Below are 18426 nucleotides of genomic sequence, written 5' to 3'. Positions count from 1 at the left end.
CTAGACTGTATGAACAAGCCTACTAGACTGTGTGAACAAGCCTACTAGACTATGAACAAGCCTACTAGACTGTATGAACAAGCCTACTTGACTGTGTGAACAAGCCTACTAGACTGTGTGAACAAGCCTACTAGACTGTGTGAACAAGCCTACTAGACTGTATGAACAAGCCTACTAGACTGTGTGAACAAGCCTACTAGACTGTATGAACAAGCCTACTTCACCAATACACAAATAACCCGCACGTAGAAGAGAGAAGCTAACGACGACGTTTCGGTCCGACTTCGACCATTTACAAAGTCACACTGACGAAAAGGAGAGAAGGAGGGTTTATATATAGGCCAGGAGGTGGTAGTGGTAGTAGTGGGGGTAGAAGGTAGTAGTGGGGAAAGTAGTATGGTGGTAGTAGTGGGGAAGGTAGTACAGTGGTAGTAGTGGGGAAGGTAGTATAATGGTCGTAGTGGAGGTAGAAGGTAGTAGTGGGGAAGGTAGTATAGTGGTTGTAGTGGAGGTAGAAGGTAATAGTGGGGAAGGTAGTACAGTGGTAGTAGTGGGGAAGGTAGTATAATGGTCGTAGTGGAGGTAGAAGGTAGTAGTGGGGAAGGTAGTATAGTGGTTGTAGTGGAGGTAGAAGGTAGTAGTGGGGAAGGTAGTACAGTGGTAGTAGTGGGGAAGGTAGTATAGTGGTCGTAGTGGGGAAGGTAGTATAGTGGTCGTAGTGGGGAAGGTAGTATAGTGGTAGTAGTGGAGGTAGAAGGTAGTAGTGGGGAAGGTAGTATAGTGGTAGTAGTGGGGAAGGTACTATGGTGGTAGTAGTGGGGAAGGTAGTATGGTGGTAGTAGTGGGGAAGGTAGTATGGTGGTAGTAGTGGGGAAGGTAGTATGGTAGAGGTGGGGAAGGTAGTATGGTAGAGGTAGAGGTGGGGAAGGTAGTACGGTGGTAGTAGTGGGGAAGGTAGTATGGTGGTAGTAGTGGGGAAGGTACTATGGTGGTAGTAGTGGGGAAGGTAGTATGGTGGTAGTAGTGGGGAAGGTAGTATGGTGGTAGTAGTGGGGAAGGTAGTATGGTGGTAGTAGTGGGGAAGGTAGTATGGTGGTAGTAGTGGGGAAGGTACTATGGTGGTAGTAGTGGGGAAGGTAGTATGGTGGTAGTAGTGGGGAAGGTACTATGGTGGTAGTAGTGGGGAAGGTAGTATGGTGGTAGTAGTGGGGAAGGTAGTATGGTGGTAGTAGTGGGGAAGGTAGTATGGTGGTAGTAGTGGGAAGGTAGTATGGTGGTAGTAGTGGGGAAGGTAGTATGGTGGTAGTAGTGGGGAAGGTAGTATGGTGGTAGTAGTGGGAAGGTACTATGGTGGTAGTAGTGGGGAAGGTAGTATGGTGGTAGTAGTGGGGAAGGTAGTATGGTGGTAGTAGTGGGAAGGTACTATGGTGGTAGTAGTGGGGAAGGTAGTATGGTGGTAGTAGTGGGGAAGGTAGTATGGTGGTAGTAGTGGGGAAGGTAGTATGGTGGTAGTAGTGGGGAAGGTAGTATGGTGGTAGTAGTGGGAAGGTAGTGTGATTGTAGTAGTGGGAAGGTAGTAGGGTGGTAGTTGTGGGGAAGGTAGTATGGTGGTAGTAGTGGGAAGGTACTATGGTGGTAGTAGTGGGGAAGGTAGTATGGTGGTAGTAGTGGGGAAGGTACTATGGTGGTAGTAGTGGGGAAGGTAGTATGGTGGTAGTAGTGGGGAAGGTACTATGGTGGTAGTAGTGGGGAAGGTAGTATGGTGGTAGTAGTGGGGAAGGTAGTATGGTGGTAGTAGTGGGGAAGGTAGTATGGTGGTAGTAGTGGAGAAGGTAGGATGGTGGTAGTAGTGGGGAAGGTAGTATGGTAGAGGTGGGGAAGGTAGTATGGTAGAGGTGGGGAAGGTAGTATGGTAGAGGTGGGGAAGGTAGTATGGTAGAGGTGGGGAAGGTAGTATGGTAGAGGTGGGGAAGGTAGTATGGTAGAGGTGGGGAAGGTAGTATGGTAGAGGTGGGGAAGGTAGTATGGTGGTAGTAGTGGGGAAGGTAGTATGGTGGTAGTAGTGGGGAAGGTAGTATGGTGGTAGTAGTTGGGAAGGTAGTATGGTGGTATTAGTGGGGAAAGTAGTATGGTGGTAGTAGTGGAGGTAGAAGGTAGTAGTGGGGAAGGTAGTATGGTGGTATTAGTGGGGAAAGTAGTATGGTGGTAGTAGTGGAGGTAGAAGGTAGTAGTGGGGAAGGTAGTATAGTGGCAGTAGTAGTAGTGGTAATAGTGTAGGGAAGAAAGTAGTAGTGGGGAGGTAGTAAGAGTACGAGAGGCCTGTCAAATACTAAGAAAGATGAGCACTGCAAGGTAGCTAGGTGCCCACAAGGGAGCTAGGTGCCCACAAGGGAGCTAGGTGCCCACAAGGGAGCTAGGTGCCCACAAAGGAGCTAGGTGCCCACAAGGGAGCTAGGTGCCCACAAGGGAGCTAGGTACCCACAAGGTAGCTAGATGCCCACAAGGGAGCTAGGTGCCCACAAGGGAGCTAGGTGCCCACAAGGGAGCTAGGTGCCCACAAGGGAGCTAGGTGCCCACAAGGGAGCTAGGTGCCCACAAGGGAGCTAGGTGCCCACAAGGGAGCTAGGTGCCCACAAGTTAGCTAGGTGCCCACAAGGGAGCTAGGTTCCCACAAGGGAGCTAGGTGCCCACAAGGGAGCTAGGTGCCCACAAGGTAGCTAGGTGCCCACAAGGGAGCTAGGTACCCACAAGGGAGCTAGGTACCCACAAGGGAGCTAGGTGCCCACAAGGGAGCTAGGTGCCCACAAGGGAGCTAGGTGCCCACAAGGGAGCTAGGTGCCCACAAGGTAGCTAGGTGCCCACAAGGTAGCTAGGTGCCCACAAGGGAGCTAGGTGCCCACAAGGGAGCTAGGTACCCACAAGGTAGCTAGGTGCCCACAAGGGAGCTAGGTGCCCACAAGGGAGCTAGGTGCCCACAAGGGAGCTAGGTGCCCACAAGGGAGCTAGGTGCCCACAAGGTAGCTAGGTGCCCACAAGGTAGCTAGGTGCCCACAAGGGAGCTAGGTGCCCACAAGGGAGCTAGGTGCCCACAAGGGAGCTAGGTGCCCACAAGGGAGCTAGGTGCCCACAAGGTAGCTAGATGCCCACAAGGGAGCTAGGTGCCCACAAGGGAGCTAGGTGCCCACAAGGGAGCTAGGTGCCCACAAGGGAGCTAGGTGCCTACAAGGGAGCTAGGTGCCCACAAGGTAGCTAGGTGCCCACAAGGGAGCTAGGTGCCTACAAGGGAGCTAGGTGCCCACAAGGGAGCTAGGTGCCCACAAGGGAGCTAGGTGCCCACAAGGTAGCTAGGTGCCCACAAGGGAGCTAGGTGCCCACAAGGGAGCTAGGTGCCCACAAGGGAGCTAGGTGCCCTCAAGGAAGCTAGGTGCCCACAAGGGAGCTAGGTGCCCACAAGGGAGCTAGGTGCCCACAAGGGAGCTAGGTGCCCACAAGGGAGCTAGGCACCCACAAGGGAGCTAGGTGCCCACAAGGGAGGTAGGTGCCCACAAGGGAGCTAGGTGCCCACAAGGGAGCTAGGTGCCCACAAGGGAGCTAGGTGCCCACAAGGGAGCTAGGTGCCCACAAGGGAGCTAGGTGCCCACAAGGGAGCTAGGCACCCACAAGGGAGCTAGGTGCCCACAAGGGAGCTAGGTGCCCACAAGGGAGCTAGGTGCCCACAAGGGAGCTAGGTGCCCACAAGGGAGCTAGGTGCCCACAAGGGAGCTAGGTTCCCACAAGGGAGCTAGGCACCCACAAGGGAGCTAGGTGCCCACAAGGGAGCTAGGTGCCCACAAGGGAGCTAGGTGCCCACAAGGGAGCTAGGTGCCCACAAGGGAGCTAGGTGCCCACAAGGGAGCTAGGTGCCCACAAGGGAGCTAGGTGCCCACAAGGGAGCTAGGTGCCCACAAGGGAGCTAGGCACCCACAAGGGAGCTAGGTGCCCACAAGGGAGCTAGGCACCCACAAGGGAGCTAGGTGCCCACAAGGGAGCTAGGTGCCCACAAGGGAGCTAGGTGCCCACAAGGGAGCTAGGTGCCCACAAGGGAGCTAGGTGCCCACAAGGGAGCTAGGTGCCCACAAGGGAGCTAGGTGCCCACAAGGGAGCTAGGCACCCACAAGGGAGCTAGGTGCCCACAAGGGAGCTAGGTGCCCACAAGGGAGCTAGGTGCCCACAAGGGAGCTAGGTGCCCACAAGGGAGCTAGGTGCCCACAAGGGAGCTAGGTGCCCACAAGGGAGCTAGGTGCCCACAGAGGGTAAGAACAAGAACACATAGGGGAAGGGGGAAATAATGAAGGAACAAACACCCAAGTAAGAAAGACGACAACCCAAAGGCAATAGAGGAAAGAGGAAATGGGAAGAGCGAGAAGAGAAAGGAATCAAGTTAAGATAAGATTTCGTTCGGATTTTTAACCCCGGAGGGTTAGCCACCCAGGATAACCCAAGAAAGTCAGTGCGTCATCGAGGACTGTAACTTATTTCCATTGGGGTCCTTAATCTTGTCCCCCAGGATGCGACCCACACCAGTCGACTAACACCCAGGTACCTATTTGCTGCTAGGTGAACAGGACAACAGGTGTAAGGAAACTTGTCGAAATGTTTCCACCCGCCGGGAATCGAACCCGGGCCCTCCGTGTGTGAAGCGGGAGCTTTAGCCACCAGGCCACCGGGCCACCGAGTGTTGTGAAGTATGGAACATCGTACAATGTAGTGAGAGAGGAAAACATCTCAAGACACAAAACCACCAGTAAAAACTTTCTGACCTTCAATTTTTCTTAAGTTTATAAGGTTATCAATCAGAAATAACGAAGGTAGGCTAAGTAGACTTACGATAACTCCTAGTGACGTAAATATTAATAAATTAACACGCTCATTTCCTTGTTTTTGCTGTCAGATCCGCGAGTGTGTGTGCATGTGTGTGTGTGTGTGTGTGTGTGTGTGTGTGTGTGTGTGTGTGTGTGTGTGTGTGAGTATGAGTGTGTGTGTGTATGAGTGTGAGTGTGTGTATGAGTGTGTGTGAGTATGAGTGTGTGTGCGTGTGTGTATGAGTTTGTGTGTGTGTGTGTGTGTGTGTGTTTATGTGTGTGTGTGTATGAATTTGTATGTGTGTGTGTGTGTGTGTGTGTGTGTGTGAGAGAGAGAGAGACTCAGCAATCAACATTTGCACCAATAACTCACTACAGTTGTGACCGGGTGTGGAAGTGTGAATTGCTCATTACTCTAAAATTTGTTCATGATTGCAGCCATGTATAAACGTAAGTAACCATTCTTACAGTATTCATTACCTTTGTAACTTGTGAGTTCATTACCTTTGTAACTTGTGAGTTCATTACCTTGTACCTAGTTCAGCCATCAAAACTTTGGAGCCCGGTCCCTGGACCCATTGTGTACCTCTGTAATCTGTAAATACCTTTGTAACTTGTAATGATTGTGACTAGACCTACCTGGAGTTCATTACCTTTGTAAATTGTGAGTTCATTACCTTTGTAAATTGTGAATTCATTGCCTCTGTAACTTGCTCAGCTATCAAAACTTTGAGGCCCAGTCCCTGGACCCATTATGTACCTCTGTAATCTTTTGACTACCGCCCACAGGATGGGTATGGGGTGCATAATAAACATATTAAACTAAACGGTATATTGTTGCTCCTTTAACACCACTCTCGAAGACTGTATGTATTGTATCATGGAAATAATGTGGAGGTGGAGAGTACATCTTCCTAGGCACTAGTAAGACTCACCCAACACGTCTGAGGTAGTGCCAGGCACGGTCGATGTAACCCCCGTCACAACCATTCTGACCCAACTTGGCACAGCTCAGCAGGTTCTGTGCAGACAGCTGGATGTTCGCCAACCCCTTGGCCACGATGGAGATTCTGTGGTACATCAACTTGTCTATATATACCAGAAATAACGAAATTAACTATTTTCTGTAAATGTTGAAAGTTTTTCACACAAAAATTCATACATACAATATATGCAATAATACATTAATATATACAATAATGCACAAATATATACCATATGCGTAGTGTACTGACACACACAAACACACACACACACACACACACATATATATATATATATATATATATATATATATATATATATATATATATATATATATATATATATATATATATATATATATATATATAATGTCGTGCCGAATATGTAAAACTGGTCAATTATCAAGAACTCATTTAAAATTAAGTTCTTTCTAAAATTTTCTCTTATACGTTTAAAGATATATTTTTTCATTAATGATAATGTAAACATTTTTAATTTTGCTCCAAAAGAATCTTAGAAAACTTACCTAACCTAATTATAACAAGAACAATTTATTTTAGCCTAACCCAACTAAATATATTTTAAATTTGTTTACAATAATTTAATACTAAACAAACACAGTGAAATATATTTTATTCGTTAGGTTCAGAATGATTTTGGCGAAATTATTGCATACACAAATTTTCACTTGTCCTATATGGCAAGATGAGCGTTGCTATTTAAGCCAAGATCGCAAGTTCTGCCTATTCGGCACGACATATATATATTAGTGTGACCACAGACGAGTGACATTTAATCAATAACAACACTGCGGCTAGCCCAGGATTCATACTCATGTCGTTTTGGCCCGCCTCATGGTAAGCGAAAATCACATAACGCTCTAACCCTCAGAACCAAGCAATCTTACAGGAATGTGACTGCTGGGTACTTGATTCTTGTAGGATTGCTTGGTCTTGTGGGTTTGAGCGTCAGGGGATTTTCGTTCACCGTGAGGCTGTTGTCACACTTAAACAGTCATGATAATGTGCAAATTATAGGTGACCTTGAACCCACACATATCTATGGAGGTGTCCTTGATCTGTGCCTGGGCTTCAACATTACTTCTGCCAGCTGTGAGTCTTCCATTGTAACAGATATATCATCTGATTATTTCCCAAGGCTAACCTCTCTAAATATTGGTAATTATATCCTTCTTTGTGGGATATTCAAACGGAAACGTTTTAAAGTTCCCCCTGATCAGCATGACGACTTTGTTGCACATGTGACTGACTGGTATAATTCCTATGAGTGTACCTTTGTCGAGACTTTTAACAATGACCTTGTGAGCAGTATTCAGAACTTCTTAGAACCGCCTCTGAAACCTCCTACTACTCTAAATCCAAATGACTTCCATAATAATCATAAGTCTTATAAAAACCATACCTATTACAATGATTCTAAACTTCGAACATTGAAACGTACTGCTCGCAGACTAGGCCTAGCCTATAGAAACCATCGTACCCCTGAAATGCTGAGCCTCTTCCAAACTGCCCTTGCTACTGCCAGAGAGCGTATTACAGAGCTGCGGCAAACAGACTGGGAACAATTTGTCAATGATCTCATGTTCACACCTCACTTAGCCGGGCATGGAGGGACTTAAATAGAATTAAGGGTAACAGAACTGGGCAGATCGCGCACCCTCATCCCTTACATAGGGCGAATGAGTTAGTCAGTGCTTGGGCTGCTACATCTAGCTATGATAATCTTCCCAGTACCACACAGGCGAAATTAATGGACAAATATGATGCAAGGGAGAGACTAATTTGTTTTATGCTCAGCAAGGAAGATGGCTGTAACTTTCCTTTTACTAACTTTGAACTTGATGCAGCACTAACAAAGGGCAACTCCACGTCGCCTGGTGAGGATGGTATTGCAACATACTCAAACTGCCAACAGCCTCATTATTCCTATTCCAAAGCCCGATCAACAAAACTCATTTCGCCCAATATCTCTACTAGGATGATTCTTAATCATCTCATGTACAGAACTGAACAATTTTTGTCTCCCCGGTTGCATAGCTTCATGCATGGAAGGAGTGTGCATCATTGCATTACCACCTTTCTCACTCTGCACACTGACAACTTATACACTACCTTCCTTGACCTTAAATCCGCTTTCAATGTAGCCAACCGACATGTAATCATCAGTGAACTTGCCAGAATGGATGTTGGAGGATGGCTTCTCCGCTGGATTAAAGGCTACCTGTCTAACAGAAAGACTTCTGTGTTGTTCCAGGGACATAGAAGTATAACTAAAGACTTTGAATTAGGAACCCCACAGGGAGGTGTGCTCAGTCCCACCCTATTCAATATTCTAATTAATGCCTTACTTAATGCTATGCCTAGCCAGCCCCATCATTATATGATTAGTTTTGCTGATGATATAATGATTCACACCACCGGATTCTCCAACACCCAAAACATCCTTAACCATGTACTAGCCTCGTGTCAGGACCTGGGGTTGATAATCTCTACTGATAAAACAAAGATACTCAACAGGCGTCCTCCTCGACAGAGAGGCACAGTTAGTCAGATCCAGTTGCATGATGGGTCTCTTCTAGAATATGTAAGCAAATACAGGTATCTAGGCTTTGAGGTTCCACTGCTTGGACCTGCTGTAACAAGACTTTGTCGCCAATACAAAGAAAGACTGAGAGCACTTAGAGTTGTGGCAGGTTTTCATCCCAGGTATGGTGCTAATGTTAAAATTGTGAAAATTATGTATCTTGTTTATATTAGATCATTGGTTGATTATGCAGCGCCACTACTTGCACTTGTGTCTGACTGGAAGCTTGGAGGGCTGGAAAAACTGCAAAACGAAGCAATGAGGATCATTTTAGGATGGCCTCGTACTGCCAAAATTTTAAATATGCAAAAAGAACTTGATATTTCAAGCATCAGAGATCGTGTTACTGAAAGAAATATCCTCATTAGGGCCAATATGCTTAGGTTAGCCCATTCAAACCCCTGCACAGAAGCCCTCCAAACTTTCCTCAGCACTGGTAAACATCCCTCCAGATGGATCGAGAAAACTGGAACCGACCTCCGCATGAACCAGCTACATGATCTATGTCAGGTAAGGCAACAGAGGCACTTCCCTGCTCCATGGGATATTACCCCATTCCAAACTACCATTCCTCCATTCCTCCCAAAACTCTTCTTAAATAACAACCAAAGCTTCGTCTAAGAGCCAAACATTTACGTTGATGGTTCTGTTCACCAATCCACTGGTGCAGCTGGTAGTGCTGCTGTTGTCATACAGAGTGAGGGTTCTCATAAAGAAATTGGAGCACGCATCGATAACTGGGCCTCTACTCTTCAAACAGAACTGTTTGCCATACTCTTTACACTCAAATGCGTCCATGTATCTAAGATTGACACTTTAACTGTAACTGATTCTCTGTCATCCATAAATGCTCTCAACTCATTAAGTATAGTTTACTGTGGCATGCTTGTGTCAGAAGCCAGACACAGGTATGGTAAGATTGTGGACAGTGGAATCAGAGTGCACATGCTGTGGATTCCATCTCACATTGGTCTTCAGATGCATGATAGAACTGATGAATTGGCTAAGCTGTATGCTTTCAAAGATGGAGTAGATTATAATCTTGGGTTGTCAGTTAGCAGTTTGAGAACAATAATACGAAAAGAACTTCAACTGAACTTTATTGACTTAAGACTTAGGGAGACTGACACAAGTCAGTCCATCTATCATCATTCCATCATGCAGGAGGAGCCACATGTCTATGGTGCATCCAACAAAATAAGCCGACTCTTGGATGTCACTACCGCCCGGCTCCGGCTGGGTTACAAGTATCTTTGGCAGGTTAAATCACCACCACCAGATGTAGACCAAACGAAATGTAAACTTTGCCAGATGGACTATTGTCACACCCTGCATCATTATGTATTGGAGTGCGTCACACCCTGCGTCATTATGTACTGGAGTGCAATAAAATTAATGAATTTAGAGACAACTCACTCAGAAATGTTCAAGATATGGCAAAGTATTTTATCCACAGTGGTATATTACAGACCATTCTGGAAAAAATACCCTAACTTTGCTCCCTGTAAATAAAGCATTACCACGTGTGTGTGTATGTATGTGTGTGTGTGTGTGTACTCACCTAATTGTAGTTGCAGGGGTCGAGACTCAGCTCCTGGCCTCGCCTCTTCACTGAGTGCTACTAGGTTCTCTCTCTCCCTTCTCCATAAGCTTTATCATACCTCATCTTAAAGCTTTGTATGGCTCCTTCCTCCACTACCTTACTTACTAGGCTATTCCACTTCCTGACTACTCTATGACTGAAGAAATACTTCCTAACATCCCTTTGACTCATCTGAGTTTTCAATTTCCAATTGTGACCCCTTGTTTCTGCGTCCCATCTCTGGAACATCTTGTCTCTGCCCACCTTATTTATTTCTCGCAATATTTTGTATGTCGTTATGATGTCTCCCCTAACCTTCTTGTCCTCCAGCGTCGGCAGGCGTATTTCCCTTAAACTTTCTTCGTAGGACATTCCCCTTAGCTCTGGAACTAGCCTTGTTCAATTCAATTCAATTCAAAGTTTATTCTCTATAAGGATTACAATGCTGAGTTTACAGAATTTGGTTATTGTGTGGTTTACATGTAGTAAAATAATAATTACAGAGTGTACCACTAGAACACCTAGCATGGCTAGGCATTTCGGGCAGACTTAGATTAAATCTTAAGTTTAAAATATTACAAAATTATGAGGTAAGTTGGTATTATGGCTAAGTGACTAAATACTAGTTTGTGAGTTTAGTAATGTGAATGCTTTTGTTTTGGCACTATACATAGTTTCAGTATTGGAGTATCACAGGCCAACTTATGATTAGTTAAGATTCATTATTTTGAGATTGAGATTGATATTTCTGTTTATGGTCAAATGGGTGAGTGAGTGTAAGTGTGAACCACCAGGTGGTATTCGTGTAATTAGTTGACAGGGTGTATCAGGGAGATAAGATGTTTTCTGATGGTAGTTTTGAAGGTGATGAATGTGTCTGCAGTTTTAGAATTTTCAGGTAGGGCGTTCCAGATTTTAGGGCCTTTGACATACATTGAATTTTTGTAAAGGTTTAGTCGGACACGTGGAATGTCATAGAGATGTTTGTGTCTGGTGTTATGCCTGTGGGTTCTGTCACAACTATCAAGAAAGCGTTTTAGGTCAAGGCTAATATTGGAATTTAAGGTCCTGTAGATGTAGATTGCACAGTAGTAAGTGTGGATGTACTGAACAGGGAGTAAGTTTAGATCTATGAAGAGTGGGGGGTGTGTTGCCAGGGATGGGATTTAGTGATTATTCTTACTGCGGCTTTTTGTTGGGTTATTATTGGCTTTAGGTGTGTTGCTGAAGTTGAACCCCAAGCACAGATAGCATAGGTGAGGTATGGATATATAAGTGAATGGTATAGTGTGAGAAGGGCAGTTTGCGGCACTTAGTATCGTATCTTGGAGAGGATCCCAACCGTTTTGGATACTTTTTTGGTTATGTGTTGGATATGGGTACTGAAGTTCAGGTTGTTGTCGAGGTATAGGTCTAGGAATTTGCCCTCATTATGCCTGGCAATTAGAGTGTTATCGATCTTAATGTTAATTTGCACATCTCCTGCTCTGCTACCAAACATAATGTAGTAGGTTTTGTCAGCGTTAAGCGTAAGTTTATTGGCTGTCATCCAAGTCGATATTTTGATCAACTCCTCATTAACAATGGTGTTGAGGGTGGCAAGATTAGGGTGAGAGATGACGTAAGTCGTGTCGTCAACAAAGAGAATGGGGTTCAGGTGTTGAGATACGTTTGGAAGATCATTGATGTATATGAGGAAGAGCAGGGGACCAAGGACACTTCCCTGCGTAACTCCAGTATCAAGTGGCTGTGTTGGTGATGCTGTGTCTTTAATGGTGACATACTGATACCTATTAGTAAGGTAAGATTTTAAATATGCAAGCGCATGGCCTCTTATAATAAAATGGTCAAGTTTGTGGAGTAGGATGCCGTGGTCAACTGTGTCAAAAGCTTTTCTTAGGTCAATAAAAATTCCTAGTGGATATTCCTTATTTTCCAATGCTGTGTAAAGCAGATCTAGCATTTTTATGATTGCATCATTAGTGCTTTTATTTTTCCTGAATCCAAATTGGCAGGGGTTGAGTATGTTTTGTGCCGTTATAAATGAATATAGTCTTCTGTGCACGAGTTTCTCAAAGATTTTGGATAGCAATGGTAAGTTTGATATTGGCCTATAGTTCTTTAAATCTGTAGGGTCACCACCTTTATGTATTGGTGTAACCCTTGCCGTCTTGAGTAGTTTTGGGAAGGTGCTAGTTTCTAGTGACTTGTTAAAAAGTAATAAGATAGTATAAGAGGACATGGGCCGCTCTCTTGTACAATAATGGTGGGACATGAGACAGATTCCCTGAGTTATTTTTAAGTGACTTTATAATCTCGGTGACTTCCGTGGGCTCAGTTGGAGCAAGATAGAAGGAATTTGGGAAATTCTCATCTAGGTAGTCCCCGGCATGGGCATTGGTATGTGGGATTTTATTGGCGAGATTAGAACCTATGGTTGAGAAGAAGTCGTTTATCTTGTTAGCTGTGTCAGTGGGTTGCAGTGGTATTTCATTAGGTTTAGTTAGGACAATATTCTTGTTTTTTTTTCAGTTTGTGGGTCCCTAGAATCTGAGAGAGTGTTTTCCAGGTCTTTTTTATATCTCCTCTTGTGTCAGTGAATCTACTGGAGTAGTATAGTTGTTTGGCTTTCTTTATTACTTTGGTGAGGACTGAAGAATAGTGTTTAAGAATATCTTTGTGTATTAAGCCCTGTCTATATTGCTTTTCATATTGGTGTTTCTTATCAATGGATTTCAGAATGGTGCTGGTTAGCCATGGGCAACCAAGCCGTTTGTTTGTGATCTGTCTCGTTTTTATAGGACAATGTTTGTTGTATAGTCTAAGTAATTTGTTAAGAAAAATGTCTGTCCAGTCATCAATACCATTGGCCTTGGAGAATTCTGTAGGCCAGTCAACAGTCTCTAGGTCAGCTGTGAACTTCCTTATTGAGGCCTCATCGTGGAATCTAAATGAAACTTTGTTGTATTCAAGTGGTGGTTTACTAATGTTTGTCAGGAGGAAGGTAGGGTAGTGGTCTGTAGTGCTATCTGTGATTATCCCTGATTTAAGGGGACCTAGTATATTGGTCCATATGTGGTCTATTATGTTGCAAACCTTTGCACTTTCTCTAATTACTTGACGTGCCTGACCATGTGTGGGTTCCAAACTGGTGCTTCATACTCCAGTATGGGCCTGACGTACACGGTGTACAGTGTCCTGAACGATTCTTTACTGAGGTATCGAAACGCTATTCTTAGGTTTGCCAGGCGCCCATATGCTGCAGCAGTTCTCTGGTTGATGTGTGCTTCCGGAGACGTGATCCGTTTTATACTCACCCCAAGATCTTTCTCCTTGAGCAAGGTTTGCAGTCTTTGGCCACCTAGCCTATACTTTGTCTGTGGTCTTCTGTGCCCTTCCCCGATCTTCATGACTTTGCATTTGGCTGGGTTAAGTTCGAGTAGCCAACTGCTGGACCACGTGTCCAGCCTGTCCAGGTCTCTTTGGAGTCCTGCCCGGTCCTCATCCAATTTAATTCTTCTCATTAACTTCACATCTTCTGCAAACAGGGACACTTCTGAGTCTATCCCTTCCGTCATGTCATTCACATATACCAAAAACAGCACTGGTCCTAGGACTGACCCCTGTGGAACCCCGCTTGTCACAGGTGCCCACTGTGATACCTCATTACATACCATGAATCGTTGTTGCCTCCCTGTCAGGTATTCTCTGATCCATTGCAGTGCCTTTCCTCTTATACGTGCCTGATCCTCTAGTTGTGCACTAATCTCTTGTGAGGAACTGTGTTGAAGGCCTTCTTGCAGTCCAAGAAAATGCAGTCAACCCACCCCTCTCTCTCGTGTCTTACTTCCGTTACCTTGTCATAAAACTCCGGGAGGTTTGTGACACAGGATTTACCTTCCATGAATCCATGCTGGTTGTTCCGTTCCAGGTGCTCCACCACTCTCCTCCTGATAATCTTCTCCATGACTTTGCATACTATACACGTCAGTGACACAGGTCTGTAGTTTAGTGCCTCTTTTCTGTCTCCTTTTTTAAAAATGGGAACTACATTTGCCCTCTTCCATCCCTCGGGTAGTTGCCCAGTTTCAAGGGATGTGTTGAAGATTGTGGTTAATGGCACACATAGCATTTCTGCTCCCTCTCTAAGGACCCACAGGAAGATGTTGTTCGGTCTCATTGCCTATGAGGTATCAAGGTCACTTAGCAGCTTCACCTCCTCCTCAGTTGTGTGTATGTCATCCAACACTTGTTGGTGTATTCCTTGTTGGTGTCCCCCTGTGTGTGTGTGTGTGTGTGTGTGTGTGTGTGTGTGTGTGTGTGTGTGTGTGTGTGTGTGTGTGTGTGTGTGTGTGAGTGTGTGTGTGTGTGTGTGTGTGTGTGTGTGTGTGTGTGTACTCACCTATTTGTACTCACCTATTTGTGGTTGCAGGGGTCCAGTCCTAGCTCCTGGCCCCGCCTCTTCACCGGTATGTGTGTGTGAGTGTGTGTGCATGTGTGTGTGAGTGTGTGTGTGACCCAACAATTAATATTTGCACCAATAACTCATTACAGTTGTGACCGGGTGTGGACGTGTGAATTGCTCATTACTCTATAATTTGTTCATGATTGTAGCTTTGTATAAACGTAAGTAAGTAAATTTACTTACATGAGTCATTACCTTCGTAACTTTTGAGTTCATTACCTTTGTACCTTGTTTATCTATGTAAAACTTTGGGGCCCAGTCCCTGGACCCATTATGTACCTCTGTAATATATATATATATATATATATATATATATATATATATATATATATATATATATATATATATATATATATATGTATATATATATATATATATATATATATATATATATATATATATATATATATATATATATATATATATATATATTTGCCAAACTGCGGCAGGCCAGGACTCGACCCTACGCACCTTATACCGCCTCCAGAGACAGCACAATATACACATCGCCTTACCACTTGAACCAGCGATCCTACAAAGTATCACGCACGCAGCTGAGCTACATGTTTTTCTCGTGATCCGAGGACACTCGTGGCAGTGGTATATATATATATATATATATATATATATATATATATATATATATATATATATATATATATATATATATATATATATATATATATATGTATCAGTCTGTAGTGGAAAGAAGGCGGGGTAGGGGTCAGCCTAGGAAAGTTTGGAGGGAGGGGGTAAAGGAGGTTTTGTGTGCGAGGGCTTGGACTTCCAGCAGGCATGTGTGAGCGTGTTTGATAGGAGTGAATGGAGACAAATGGTTTTTAATGCTTGACGTGCTGTTGGAGTGTGAGCAAAGTAACATTTATGAAGGGGTTCAGGGTAACCGGCAGGCCGGACTTGAGTCCTGGAGATGGGAAGTACAGTGCCTGCACTCTGAAGGAGGGGTATTAATGTTGTAGTTTAAAAACTGTAGTGTAAAGCACCCTTCTGGCAAGACAGTGATGGAGTGAATGATGGTGAAAGTTTTTCTTTTTCGGGCCACCCTGCCTTGGTGGGAGTCGGCCAGTGTGATAATAATAACTAATATATATATATATATATATATATATATATATATATATATATATATATATATATATATATATATATATATATATATATATATATATATATATATATATATATGCAAATAACAACTGCACTGGCGGCCAAGCCTCGATCTTTAACACGTCACTTGGGTAGCCTGTTAAAAACTCGAGACGCCCTAATCCACTGGACCACAAATCTCACGTACAACAGGCGGTGGCCTGGTGGCTAAAGCTTCCGCTTCACACACGGATGGCCCAGGTTCGATTCCCGGCGGGTGGAAACATTTCGACGCGTTTCCTTACACCTGTTGTCCTGTTCACCTAGCAGCAAATAGGTACCTGGGTGTTAGTCGACTGGTGTGGGTCGCATCCTGGGGGACAAGATTAAGGACCCCAATAGAAATAAGTTAGACAGTCCTCGATGACGCACTGACTTTCTTGGGTTATCCTGGGTGGCTAACCCTCCGGGGTTAAAAATCCGAACGAAATCTTATCTCTTATCTTCTTAGCGACACTAGATGGTTGTGGTAATCTAAGGACTAATTTAATTCTTCCCTCCTTAGGAATACCAGTTATGCTAGCAGTTTAAATGTTAATGCATCGACGAACAAGTGGTTCGAGGTTCGGCCAGTGCGGTTGTTACTTGCTTAAAACCACTTGTTCATGGATGCATTAGTATGTATGAATATATATATATATATATATATATATATATATATATATATATATATATATATATATATATATATATATATATATATATATATATATATATATATATATATATATATATATATATGTATGTATAACAAAAAGATTAGGTGATGAAAGATTGGATATCAGATTGGAGGGAGAGAGTATGGAGGAGGTGAATGTATTCAGATATTTGGGAGTCGACGTGTCAGCGGATGGGTCTATGAAAGATGAGGTGAATCATAGAATTGATGAGGGGAAAAGGGTGAGTGGTGCACTTAGGAGTCTGTGGAGACAAAGAACTTTGTCCTTGGAGGCAAATAGGGGAATGTATGAGAGTATAGTTTTACCAACGCTCTTATATGGGTGTGAAGCATGGGTGATGAATGTTGCAGCGAGGAGAAGGCTGGAGGCAGTGGAGATGTCATGTCTGAGAGCAATGTGTGGTGTGAATATAATGCAGAGAATTCGTAGTTTGGAAGTTAGGAGGAGGTGCGGGATTACCAAAACTGCTGTCCAGAGGGCTGAGGAAGGGTTGTAGTGGAAGGAAGGCGGGGTAGGGGTCGGCCTAGGAAAGGTTGGAGGGAGGGGGTAAAGGAGGTTTTGTGTGCGAGGGGCTTGGACTTCCAGCAGGCATGCTTGAGCGTGTTTGATAGGAGTGAATGGAGACAAATGGTTTTTAATACTTGACGTGCTGTTGGAGTGTGAGCAAAGTAACATTTATGAAGGGGTTCAGGGAAACCGGCAGGCCGGACTTGAGTCCTGGATATGGGAAGTACAGTGCCTGCACTCTGAAGGAGGGGTGTTAATGTTGCAGTTTAAAAACTGTAGTGTAAAGCACCCTTCTGCAAGACAGTGATGGAGTGAATGATGGTGAAAGTTTTTCTTTTTCGGGCCACCCTGCCTTGGTGGGAATCGGCCAGTGTGATAATAAATAAATAAATAACAACACTGCAACTAGCCAAGGAAACGAACCCGTGCTGCTTTGGCCTGCCTCATGGTGGGCGAAAACGTATGTCCTTGGGTAGCGAGTACAACATCCAGTTCCGCTGGATGCGCTACTCTTAAGGGCTGTTTAGTCCAGTGGATTAAGGCGTCATGAGTTTTCGCCCATCATGAGGCAGGCCAAAGCAGCACGGGTTCGGCTCCTTGGCTAGTCGCAGTGTTGTTATTGATCAATACCACTCGTTCGTGGGCACAATAATATATATATATATATATATATATATATATATATATATATATATATATATATATATATATATATATATGTGTGTGTGTGTGTGTGTGTGTGTGTGTGTGTGTGTGTGTGTGTGTGTGTGTGTGTACTCACCTATTTGTACTCACCTATTTGTGGTTGCAGGGGTCGAGTCATAGCTCCTGGCCGCGCCTCTTCACTGATTGTGTGTGTGTGTGTGTGTGTGTGTGTGTGTGTGTGTGTGTGTGTGTGTGTGTGTGTGTGTGTGTGAGAGAGATTTTACCCTGAAGAATCCAATAAGAACAGGGCATCACTCACCTGTCCTGGATGACTCCCAGGGTGGAGAATGCCCATGAGGCACCACACCAGCCCTGGTCACCCGTCACTCACCTGTCCTGGATGACTCCCATGGTGGAGAATGCCCATGAGGCACCACACCAGCCCTGGTCAGCCACACCACCTATACGACCCTGCCATCTGGGCTCAGTACGGGCGTCAAACTTTTGTGGGATGCTCGACACGTCTGGACTTAGCTTGATCGGGTGTAAGTCCGTTGACTGTAGGGTGAGAGGAGACAACATAATAACTATAACAAGAATAATAATAATGTTTGCTTTCCAAGAAGATACATTTTTTGCTAAATATTGGTCAAGTGTTAAATATGTACATTGAAAGTCCATAATTATGAAAAGCATATCGGGCAGATTTAAATTAGGAGTAATAACAGAATGTTATAATAGCATATTTTAATTATCTTCATGCTAGGTAGGAATATATATACGGTGGTATGTTGCGGCTAGCAGTAGGTTTGGTATTTGCTGAGAAATATATAGTGTGAAAATTACCTGCATGAGATTTACAGGGTATTACATGAATTATTACGAGCAAGTAATTTGGGTGAGGTAAGTTGAACTTAGTCACAGAACTGTCACTCCTTCGATGCCCACTCCTTC

General features: G+C 44.2%; 1 protein-coding gene across 1 annotated transcript in view; it reads right to left on the bottom strand.

Annotated features, from left to right (window-relative positions):
- Positions 1-18426, bottom strand: part of LOC128694362 (uncharacterized peptidase C1-like protein F26E4.3) — a 117738-nt gene that overhangs the window by 27384 nt on the left and 71928 nt on the right. Inside the window, exons 5-6 of the mRNA XM_070093508.1 lie at positions 17864-18030; positions 5777-5911 (exon numbers count right to left, since the gene is read on the bottom strand). Coding sequence (XP_069949609.1) covers positions 5777-5911; positions 17864-18030 — 302 coding nt within the window. The remainder of the gene's footprint in view (positions 1-5776; positions 5912-17863; positions 18031-18426) is intronic.

Source organism: Cherax quadricarinatus, chromosome 43 (assembly GCF_038502225.1).
Source record: "Cherax quadricarinatus isolate ZL_2023a chromosome 43, ASM3850222v1, whole genome shotgun sequence".
NCBI lineage: Eukaryota > Metazoa > Arthropoda > Malacostraca > Decapoda > Parastacidae > Cherax > Cherax quadricarinatus.
The sequence above is the reverse complement of the archived record's forward strand: the minus strand, read 5'-3'. Positions and strand labels throughout refer to the sequence as shown.